Genomic DNA, 12,557 nt, shown 5'->3' on the forward strand with positions numbered 1-12,557 from the left:
ATATGGGGGGGTAACAAATGCTTTAACTTCTAAATCTTGTACATTTTAACCTCTGCTCAACCACAACTCTTAAGACAACTGACCCCAATCTTTTTTGTTATAAGTTACACTTACCTGATGTTCAGCTCCATTGAGAGCTTTGCTGTGTGGCCTTCCCTTTCTAAAATCTCCCAGTCATGAAAAGCACAGTAAAACTACTTCAAGGGGCTTATCAACACAGCAAAAGGATGCAGACAACTTTTCATTTGCAGCCAGTGGAAGAAGGATTAATATAAACCTAATGTAATCCTAGCTCTAAACCCAAAACTAATACCCATCATCACAAAATACTCACCAAAAATTGTAAAAAAAAACATCTTCAAAGAAATTGCTGAATGCAAAAAAAATCCCTAAACTCCAGAATTTTTAATGATAAAGAAAATAAGAGAGCAAATCTGTAAAAGCATTTAAAATGAAGGCCACACAATGATCTTACTTTCTTCCATTTCCCATAAAAAGGCCCCTCTGACATCAGTAATGTTAGCAATAAATGATGCCAAAAAATAATAAAGTTAAAACATTATAAGAAAAGAAAATTCTATCCAGAGGAAAATTTACCTGTAGGAATGAAACAAACCTTCCCATCTGAATCTGGGAATCTCCCTCCACAATACTGGATTCTGCAGCTAAAAACAAAATCAAATATTGTAAACATCATTCATGTGAAAAACTCCTCATCATATGATGTCCTCTGATGCGATCTGTCACCCGCCCTGTCCACCGGACTCAGCCGTTGACAGATCACGGTACCGCCTCGCTGCCCGTACCATGTGATCGCTGTGGCCAACCACAACAGATCACATGACAGTTGTACACAATAAAAGGCTTTGTTACATGCCTTTCATTGTGTACTATTGGGATGAGCCCTGTGATTGGTCACAGTCATCACTTGATACAGACAGTGCCAATCCGTACTATTCGATTAGCTGTGGCCAATCACAGCTCTTCACAATAGTGAACACTGAATTAATAGTTTTCAGTGAGAAAAAAAATGGTTGCTTATAACTGTAAAATGCATAATTATAAGCAATCATAGCATTTAAAAAAAAAAAAAAAAAACAAGTTTGCTCTGAATATTAAAAATGAAATAAATATTGTTTTCGGTTTGTGGTTTTTGGTCAGATGCAGTGTGGTTTTGGCTACTGTTGCAGAAAACAAAAAATACATTTAAAATCAGTAAACTGCGATTAGTATACACTGAGGTTGCTTATAAAAATATAAAGGAAGAAACAGGCAAATGACAACAGCAGCCAAACATATTTTAGCTTTCACTCTCTGACACTATCAAAAGACATTGTTGGATGGGGACAAGGCATTCCAACTGCCAAACAATTATTCCACTTACACGCACTCGTATTGCCAGCGTGTGAATATTAATGTGTATAGAAAAATGTGGCGGGAGAACCCAAAGAATACACAAGCAGTCCTTGTTCTCCTGGGAACATGATGATCATCAGCCAAGTTGAATGAAAATTAGCTGGATCAGGCAACAACAACAACTTCATGTTTCAGGGACCTTTTTCTGCACTTAAATTAAACAAGGCATCACATATTAAATACATTCCCCACTCCATACTTCATCAATAGGTTCCAGTACAATTTTGTTTTTTGTCCTACATGCCAGTACAAGACCCTGTGCATATTCCCTGGAATTCATAAAAAGGTGTCAAAGACAATCTTTAGAATTCACTTACTCTGCACAACAACTGTTGGGCAAGTGTGACAGATTTGTGTACCTGTCAGTAACAGCACTGAGGCTGAAGGGTCCATACCGCAGACAATCTATCTTCAATGCATGCTCTAGCCCTGGTTAGGACACTATAGCTGTGAAGCCATCAGCATCCTGGCAACCAACATATTTTCGACCCCATTCAGATGCCATTCTCAAACCCATTCAGATACCTCAAGTGACAGGTGAATGTAAACAAAGGTATAGTGCAGGGGTCTTCAAACTATGGCCCTCCAGCTGTTGAGGAACTACAATTACCATCATGCCTAGTCATGTCTGTGAATGTCAGAGTGTTACAATGCCTCGTGGGATGTGTAGTTCTGCAACAGCTGGAGAGCTGTAGTTTGGAGATCCCTGGTATAGGGGAACTGACGAATCCCAGCATCCATGCCATTTTGTGTATATGGAGAGCAGCCACTGGCAGGAAGATAGCAAATCTGGGAAATTGGAGAAAGTGGGGAGAAGAGTGAAAGACAAGGCACACTGCAAGGCAGCGAAGGACTGGCCTGTCTCTCTGCCAACCTAAACTTGAACTATGGGCAAAACCTATTTTTTCCATCTTAGAGCAAAGGAGGGATTTTTTTTTTTTTTTCACCAACTGTGTCCCATTGCAGAGATTTCGCTTCACTTCCTGTCCCATAGCCAAACAGGAAGTGAGATGAAATCCCACTTCCCAAAAAGGGAATTCATTGGGGACCGCCAGGTCAACAGAACTAATGTCCAAATTGGAAGATTTACCCTCAATTACTTTGCTGGGGACAACTCAAAATTTGAGATTTTCTTTTACTTTCATTTTCAATGATAATGGTAAACAGGACAAATAGGGAGGTTGAATCTTCCTGACGGGGGCACAGGCAGCAATAACAACTAACAACTGTACCAATCCCTCTCCACTCTATCCAAAACTAAAAAAAAGTTTTGCCTATAATTGTACTTTAAGGCCGGGTACATATGAGGCCGCGGGGTCCATGCCTGGGTTCCGATGCATTCCTGTTCACCAGTTCAGGTGCGAATCAGGTACGAATTTTTGCATGAATTTGCAATTTATTCTGACCCAAAGACACAAAGAACCCTTTTTGAATGTGGAACACAGCATCCCAGGACCGGTGTGAACCGGCTCCATTGAGAGTGGGGAAACCCACATCCATTTCGCATATGTGTGAACCCAGCCTATAGCTGGTCTTACCATCAGTTTCCTTATCTAGGAACTGGTGGCAATTATTTTTGAATCTCTCATAGCAACGGCGACACATTCTACAAGTGGCACAAATAAGGATATGCGACATGTAATAATGGATACAAAATTGGCTTTCATGAATTAGGCACAGTAGACCTACTTCCAGAAAACAGCCTTAAATGCTTTATTAAATTCTGTAGATTGTCTCCTAAGCACATTTTAAACAAAATCTTTATACACATACTGTAGAACTACCCAAAAATAAACACACACACAATTCTTTAATTTCATTTTCACTTTAACCACTTCAGCTCCGGAAGTTTTAACCCCTTTCCTGACCAGGCCATTTGCAATACGACACTGCTTTGCTTTAACTGACAATTGCGCAGTCTTTTTTTCCCCACAGAGCCCCAATAGAGCTTTCTTTTGATGGAATTTGATCATCTCTGCGGTTTTTATTTTTTGTGCTATAATCATAAAAGGAACCATCATTTTGAAAAAAAATATATATTTTTTGCTTTCTGCTATAAAACATACCAAATAAAAAAAAATTAACATTTTTCATCAATTTAGGCCAATATGTATTTTGCTACATATTTTTGGTAAAAAGAAAATCCTAATAAGTCCTTATATTGATTGGTTTGTGCAAAAGTTATAGCGTCTACAAACTATGGCATACATTTTTGGACTTTTTTTTTTACTGTTTTTACTAATAGTGGCAGCGATCAGCAATCTTTAGTGGGACTGCGACATTGCGGCGGACAAATCTGACACTAAGTGACACTTTCTGGGACAAGCGACACCAATACAGTGATCAGTGCTAAAAAAAACACTGCACTGGTACTGTATAAATTACACTGGCAGGGAAGGGGTTAACAACAGCGGCAGTTAAGTGTGCTCCTAGGGAGTGCTTTCAAACTGTTGTTAGGGAAAGTGGATGTACTAGGGAAAGAGAGAGATATGTGTTTCAGCTTAGCTGAAACACAACATCTCTCTTTTCCCCCCTCACAGAAAAGCAGTCTGCGTTGTTTACATAGGCAGACCGCTGTTCTGTAATTCCTCTGAACGATCGGCGGCTCTCCGCGGCCATCGGACACGCTGATTGGCTCCTGCTGTGTCCAATCACAGCGGGAGCACGCCCCTCACATCTCCTGCACAAAAATCACATACATGTACGTGATTTTGCGCAGCCAGGCCGCCCTGCCGCAGTATATATGCAGTGGGTGTTCCAGAAGTGGTTAAAAATTTTCTGCTGTTCTTCTAGGGATCATTTATTTCAGCAGTCAGATCACAAAATACATTGAACATAAAAAGGTATTTACCTCCTTCCCCATAGAACAATAGACCATTATAGAACTTTGTTTCTGCCTGCATGGCAAAAGACAACAGATTAGAACACAAACCACCATATCAAATGCTGTGTGAGTATACAACAACAAAAAGAAAGTACTATTTTCATGTTGGATTATGATAAAACATAGAATTGTTATTTTTATTTGCATTTTTTTGCACACCTTGATGAGAAGTTTATTGCAGCACTGGCACTTTGAGTACAAACTCAGTAGATCATTTATTATTATTATTCATGTTATTCAATATCTATCTTGAGAGATCAGAGACATGTAATATTACGGTTTGTAATTCTTTATGTAGTATTATTATTCTTTTAGTTTTGAAGCATAGCGCCACTTCAACTTTGTAAACCATTGAATTTTAGATGTAGGGACACATTAAGTTGTGAGCATCTGCTTCCTATTTCTTATATTAAGTGGTAGCGCATAGGATTCTATAGCTACAAATACCAACAAAAGGAGCAGGTGCTAAGAGTTTTTGTCTCCTACCCTGCTTCCCCGAAAGTAAGCCCTACCCTGAAAATAAGACCTATCGTTCTTTTTGGGGATGGCTGCAATATAACCCCTACCTCGAAAATGAGCCCTAGTTAAAGTCATTGTAAAAACATGTAATTTATTTTGTAAAAATATTATATCATGTGCTGTGTGTCTCCTTTTGTAACTTTATTGTGGAAAATACCTTATTTACAGCGCCACTGGGCGCTCACGTGACCCACCCGAGATCTCCTCTCCTCCTGGCTGACGTCAGCGGCCCCTGACGGATTACATGTTTTTACAATGACTTTAACCAAGGTTTATTTTTGGGATTACAAAATGTCATAATGCTGACTCCTGAGCTGAAAGGAGGAGACAGGAATTTCTTTAAAAAACATTTTATTGTTTTATTCCAGGTTTTTTAGAACATAGAGAGGGGTATATGACACAGCACGAGCACTGTACTGTCTATCATGCTTAAAGGATCAGGATATTTTTTAAGGGTTACAACAACTTTAAGATGACTGTATTTGAATAAATGTAGATTATTTTACATACCATAAATAAATAAGACATCCCCTGAAAATAATAGTGTTTTTTGTATACAAAATTAATATAACACCCTTATTTTCGGGGAAACACAGTAGTAGAAAATATATCATTGATAGAAGCAGAGAAGTAATTGCCACATCCAGGAAACAGGATCAAACAACCAGCTTTATTAATAACATTGGCTCATGAAATTTTAAGTAAAGTTGGTGGGACACACTTAAAGAGGTTGTAAACTCGTTTTTTTTTTTTTTTTTTTTTACACCCTGCAAGAGAAAGACATAATGAGCTAGTATGCATCGCATACTAGCTCATTATGCAATACTTACCTTAGAACGATCCCCCGCCGCTCACTCACCTCTATGACGGGCGACATGTTCAGTCACCCGTCTTCCGGGATCGCGGCATCCAGCCATCTGATTGGCCGGAGCCGCGGTGACGTCACTCCCGCGCACGCGCGCGGTAGCCGACAGTCACGGCACGGGGCTCTGAAGGAACGGCACGATCGGCCGTTCCTTCAGAGCGCATGCGCCAGTGACGTCACTGGCGGCATGTAAGGTAAATATCTCCTAAACGGTACATGTTTAGGAGATATTTACAGTACCTATAGGTACAAGTTGTAGAGGAGGGTTTACTTCCTCTTTAAGAGGTTGTAAACTTAAAAAAAAAAATAAAAAAAATAAAAACAACATGAAAGACAAAGGCACAATGAGCTAGTAATGCATCTCATACTAGCTCATTATGAAATACTTACCTTAGAATGAAGCCCCCACAGTGCCGCCCGCTCACCGCCGACACGGCAGACATGTTCACTTGTTTTCCTTCCGGGTTCAAGTCCTCCAGCCGACTGATTGGCCGAAGCCAATCAGTTGCAGCCAGTTTGTGTGCAGCCAGAAACCCTGAAAAAAGCCATGTCTGGGTGCACAGGGACTGATTTACTAAAACTGCAAAATTTGGTGAAGCAGTGCATGATAGCCAATCAGCTTCTAACTTCAGCTTCTTCAATTAGGCTTTGACAAAAAAACCCAAAGCTGATTGGTTTCTGTGCAGCGCTCCACTACAATTTGCATTCTCCAATTTTAGTAAATCAACCCCACACACTGTCTGTGGAAGGCTCTATTTAAACAGTGGCAGCCCTAGTCATTGATTTGTACAGAGTACAATTATAACAGCCACCGCTGACAGCTGCTGCTGTTTGCACATAGAGGGGGAGGGGGTTTAACAAAACTGGAGCGTGCAAAATCTGGTGCAGTTTTGCATAGAAACCAATCAGCTTCTATATTTTATTGTCAAAGCTTAAAGTTATTGTAAAGTCTCGTGTTTTTTTTTTTTAAAAAAAACAAACTTACCTCGTCTGTGCAGTTAATTTTGCAGTGTGGCCTGGATCCTCTTCTCGGGTCCCTCTTTGCTGCTCCTGGCCCCTCCCTCCTGTTGAGTGCCCCCACAGCAAGCAGCTTGCTATGGGGGCACCTGAGCCAAGCTGCAGCTCCATGTGTCCAGACACCAAGCTGCTGTTCGGCCTGCCCCCTCTCTCTCCTAATTGGCTAACTAACTGACTTTGATTGACAGCAGCAAGAGCCAATGGCGCCACTGCTGTGTCCCAGCCAATCAGAATGGGAGAGTCCCGAACAGATGAGGAACTCGTGGACATTGCTGGATAGAAATGGGGCTCAGGTAAGTATTAGGGGGTGCTGGGGAGGCTGCTTGACACAGGTTTTTTTTTATAGAGTATTTATTGTTTTACAGAATGCATTAAGATAGAAAACCTTCTGCTTTTAAAATGCCTTTAACTGAAGAAGCTGAAGTTAGAAGCTGATTGGCTACCATGCACAGCAGATTCTGAGTGCTCCAGTTTTAGTAAATCTCCCCCATAGTGTGCAGCGTTTAGAATGGCGGGCAGGAAACTACTGATTCTTGCCAGTGACCTTCCATATTATTGTATCCTTAATTTACAAATATATTGTGAAAAGCACTTACCTCATACTTTAATTTCTTAATTTCACAGCACAAAGCAGCGTATACGGTTATAACTTTATTTAAAACCTAGAGAGGGAATAAACATAAAAAGAGAATATTAGGTTAAACAAAAAAGACACAAATTGCCAATAAAAAGTAGTTAGCTAAAGATTCTTATTAGAAGTAGATGTACCCATAGCTGGATAAAACTCTGTATTTCAAACGATTGTTGTGGCTTTTTTTCATCTCAGCGTTGCCAAGCTCCTTCAGCCTTTTCCAACAACATCCTGTCTACATGCATTTGCTCCAGCATCAGCAGCATATCACTGCTCAGGACCAGCATTCTGATAGTAACAATTGTGGACCATGCCTGCATGTTGGCAAAACTGCTTGTAAATTCCATCAGTGGCAGGGTGACAACGCAGAGGCACAATTTGGAGTTGTCACCCTACAAAAGCACGTGCCTAACCAAAAATACTCAGGAAAGCATTGCCAAGAATTTTCCTAAAAAAAAAATCTGTTGTTCATGTTAAAGGAAATAAGAGATTTAAGTGATTAGGTTTAAATGCCAGTTAAATGTGTGGGCACAATCCAATGGCCTAGACATACTTCTAGAAAAATGTTTATTCAGAATTAATGAATGTGGATTTTTAGGACTATAAAAGGAAGGCGAGCAATAGGTACAACTCAACCAGCACTGGATAATCTTGGGAAACAAGAACAATCGATTCTTCCACAAAGGCTCATGCAGAAGGAGTGCTTATAGACATAGAATTGTTGTCCAGTGCACCCATAAATGCCCATACGGCAAAGTCGATCTAATGTTTTAAATCCAGAATAGGAAGAAAATTTCATTAAATGGCTTCTATTTACTCAAATCGGGGGAATCCAATAAAGTCCTTGTGACACTTTTCTGGTGGTATGGCCCTTCAGCCTGCGCCAGATTAAAAAAACCCTGCCACCAATTTTGGTAGCTTTAGTGCCATATGCAGCACATTTAGCTAGCTGTTAACTTTTACAAAATGGTGCTATTACTGCACCAAATAAAAAAATTATTCTCTCCAGTTCATAGATAATGGAACCACAAGTAATTATTACCAACTCTAAGGTTGGGCATGCATGGATCAGTTCCATCAGTCTTACTGGCTGATTGAAAAAACTAAACAGATCACCTAAACACAAGTGAGGTGGATGAAGAGATTTTTCTTCGAGGGAGAAGAGTTACCGCTGCCAGAAAACACAGAATAACACAGCGGGAACTCTTCCTCCTCAAAGGAAAATTTTCCAACAAGCTAGGTCAAGAGAAGTCGTTAGATCGACTTCTCTGGAAAGGGAACAGCCATGATGGATTGAAATTCGGCTGGTTCAGCATTGATTCATTTATGGCCAGCTTAATGATCACCTTGTAAAAACAACCCATTCAGCTTAAAATGGAAATGAAAAGGCAAAACATTTTTGTATTCATATAAAAAACACTTTATAAATACCTTTATTTTTCCCTTTTTTTATAAGAAATTACATTCCCTCTGTTTTCAGCTGCATAAGAGCTGGAGGGAGGAGAAGCAGCAGTTGTAAGGACAAGTCTGATCATTGGAGGAGAGCACATGGAGTTCCCAGCATGGATAAAGAACTGACCACAGTATGTCCTCCTGCTTAGTGTGGTCAGTTTTTACTAGGAAAGCAGAATGACTGGCAGGTTTACCAGGGATTTCACAAAAAGGAAGCAATACAAAGAGAAGAGGATACTTTCTGAAACAAGTACATGCTACAGCAGGCATATATCAGGGATATTAAATGTTGGGGTAACAAAAACTTAAGTTGTAGTACAGAGACAGGCTGAGTGCCTGTCTTTGTATGCTGTGTAGCAGGTAGCATATCTGCCGCCACTCCCTCATCACCTCCCCACCTCTCACTGCTTTTTAAGGATGCTTTTGAATTCACAGCCGATAGTCGCCTAGGAACTTGTGATACTGACAGTGGATGAAGCCTGATGGAGAATCTGAGACACTAGTTCCACATCAGGTCTGCTCTCTTCTTGTGACTGACAGCAAACAGTGGGCTAATTCTATAGCCAAATTTGGGTTGTCTAATGTCTATGAATCTGACCACTGCTTGCTGTCAATCAGAAAGGGAGCAGACCTGACGGGGTACTAGTTTCTGAATCCCCACTCTTTATGAATTCCCCTTAATGTACTTTTGACTGCACATACTGAAGACATAAACAACAACATTTATAAAAAGAAAAACAGGAAATGGGTGTACTGAAAGAAGCATGGAGGCTGCCATTGTTGACCCCCCTTTCAAAATGCTACTGCCTTGGCTTTAATACTTTGACAATACACTTCCTTAGTACAGTTTCCTTTAATGTGACTCATGAAAAAGATAGTATACCTTGTTTTCTGTTCGGATGAGCTCCAGAAGAGAAGACTGCTCATATGGCACAAGCTAAAATAAAAGACAAAACCAGTCATCATTTTGTTTATGGTCTAGAAAGACTCTGTCATAAGCTTAAAAATATGCAGGTAAATACACAAAAAATGTGGTATTTTAATTACTTGCTTGTATAGCTGTGTGGCTGTCAAAGTCAGTTAGCCAATCAGAAGAGAGAAGGGGCGGGGCCGAATGGCAGCTCCGTGTCTGAATGGACACATGGAGCTGCAGCTTGGCTCAGAGCCCCCATAGCAAGCTGCTTGTTTGGGCACTCGATAGAGGGAGCAGCCAGGAGCAGCAACGAGCGACCCGAGAAGAGGAGGAGCCAGGCTGCCCTGTTCAAAACCAACTGCACAGAGGAGGTAGGTATAACATGTTTGTTATTTTTTAAAAAAAAACACGAGACTTTACAATCACTTTAGGTGGCTAAACTGACCTCATTTGCAGAAGAAGTTCATCCCTTTGATCTAAAAGAACCAAATGATACAATGTTTCTATTTATCTCTCTGTGCTGAGCAATGTTGATAAACATTTTTCGGCTGCTATTTAAAAAAAATTTTGACAGCTCTGAGCAGAAAACGGCTCTGCGCTTGTTTAAAATGAATCATGAAAATGCTGGATTAAGTTTGTGGGGGGGGGGGGGGGTTGAATTGAGATTGTGATTTTTTAATGATGTATCATGCAGCTTTACTTGCTTGCAGTTTCCCCTTTACAGAAATTATTTTTATCCACTTACAATAGGCTTGAACTTGCTATAAAATGTGACTACAATTCCCAATCACAGACCACCTCCTTTCCAGTAGAGCTCCCTTCTCTTTGGGGAGTATCTAATTACTCTCCATGCTGGCCCAGCTCCACCACTCCTCAACCTCTCGATACAACACCTTTTATGTAGCTACTGGGGACGGGGCAAAGCTGAATACTATAGTGTGCCACTTTGCATGATAGCACTGAGTCTGTTGGGGCTGTTAAAGTCCAAGGCAACTGTGCCCAGCAACAGTTTCAGGGCTTTTACTGCAAGTAACATGAACAACATTAAGTGCCGGTTCACACTAGATCGCTCCGACTTAGGGGGCGACCTGTGAAGTCGCGTGCAGCGCGACTTGCACGGACTTCATAAAATGAATGTCAATGCAAGTCGCTCCGAGGTCGCCCTGAAGTAGTACAGGACCCTTTTTCTAAGTCGGAGCGACTTGTGTCGCTCCTATTAGAACCGGTCCTGTACTACACTATGGGAGCGACGGTGCATGACTTGCCAGGCTGACCAAGTCACCTGACAAGTCGTATTAGTGTGAACCGGCACTAAATGCACATTTATTCTTACACAAAGATTTTTGTTAAAATTAATGATCTGGTGACAGGGTCTCTTCAAAGATATTTTTAATTCAACAGATCGTAACAAAACAGCAAAACATTTTATTTTTGTTTGCATTCCTCTTGGTCACTGACACATGAAATGAGATACATTTTCTCTAGAGAGGAGGCAGACATAAATATATTCCTAAAGCAGGGCTTTTTTCACAGAGAATACATGCAGGAACTCCCTCTTCTGAGTCACTTCTTGTCTCTGCCCCCTACCCACCTCCGAGCACCGTCACTTGGTTCTACCACCTACCCTTCTCCCAGTACCGCCCCTTTTAGAGAATACAGAACCAAGTATCATTTTGTGCTGCCAAGTCATTTGTATAGAATTTGTTAATAACAAGAAAATCAGTAACGTAGATCCCCCCCCCTCCCTCAGAGCCAGCAGCAACAGACCCTTCCCAGCAACAATAGTTTCCCCCAACAACAATGGACCCAAACAGCAACAGACCCTGACAGCAACAACAGATTTTCAGCAGCCAGCCCAGCATCAATAGACTCGCAGCCAGCAACAATAGTCCGCTCAATCAACAGTAGATCCCTTCCAGCAACATAAGTCCAACCAGCAACAATGGATTCATCCACAGCAACATTAGCCTCCCCCCCAGCAACAATAGATTGCCAAGTAAATATAAATGCCCCTCAGCATCCAACAACAATAGACCCCTCCCTCAACAGTAGATCTCCTCCAGAAACACCGGATCGCTCAGTAACAAACCCCCCCCCAGCAACAACAGATCCCCCACCAGCAACAATAGACCTTCCCAGCAACAATAGACTGCCATGCAAAAATAGATCTCCGAGCAGTCATGCTCCAGCACCCCTTGCCATTACATACATTCAGAGCTGGAGGTGCCGGAACTGCGTTCCTGCTGAAAAAAAAGCCCTGCCCTAAAGTTATTATAACTCAGTCTGGCACATATATCTTAGTCCACTTTCATTTACAAGACAAAAAGTAAACTTGAGCCTCTAATTAATAAAATTGGTATTGTATGTGATAGAGACGCATGGTGAAAATGGCAGTTCAGGCACTATAGATCACTATTTGCATATCAGAGCTCCCTAGTTTTCAGGTCTCCCAGTGTCTTCTACAGGAAATGGAAACTTGTTGGCAGCAACCAGAAAAGAAGACATTAGTTTGTAGGAGGGGAGGGTACCTCTGGGCCTCCTGTAGTGGGCCGGGGCACTGACACCAGGACAATTACAGAACGATGCACTGTGTCTCTCCCTCAAGCAGCTGAAAGCTGGTTTCTTCTAATTCCAGAGCTGCAGGTCTTCAAGCACATAAGCTCCACTTCAATCCTTATTCTGTATTTACCAGCATTATTAGTTAGATCTATTTTATCTTCTTAGATTCAATCAGAGAACCGCAAAGTACAGCCAAAAAGGTATTTATGAAACATGACAGAATACCTTCACTACACCAATGGGCAAGGTGGCGGCTATGTGATTTAAAGTGGAGCTTCACTCAAAAGGGGAAGTTCCACTT

The 12,557-nt window shown here is 41.1% G+C and overlaps 1 protein-coding gene across 1 annotated transcript in view; it reads right to left on the minus strand.

Annotated features, from left to right (window-relative positions):
- WASHC4 (WASH complex subunit 4) overlaps positions 1–12,557 on the minus strand; it is a 121,684-nt gene that overhangs the window by 81,786 nt on the left and 27,341 nt on the right. The window contains exons 3-6 of the mRNA XM_082253112.1: positions 9,668–9,721; positions 7,298–7,363; positions 4,268–4,313; positions 598–665 (exon numbers count right to left, since the gene is read on the minus strand). Of these exons, the coding sequence (XP_082109238.1) occupies positions 598–665; positions 4,268–4,313; positions 7,298–7,363; positions 9,668–9,721 (234 nt within the window). The remainder of the gene's footprint in view (positions 1–597; positions 666–4,267; positions 4,314–7,297; positions 7,364–9,667; positions 9,722–12,557) is intronic.

The sequence above is a fragment of the Pelophylax lessonae genome (genome assembly GCF_965119305.1).
Source record: "Pelophylax lessonae genome assembly, chromosome: 4".
Lineage (NCBI taxonomy): Eukaryota > Metazoa > Chordata > Amphibia > Anura > Ranidae > Pelophylax > Pelophylax lessonae.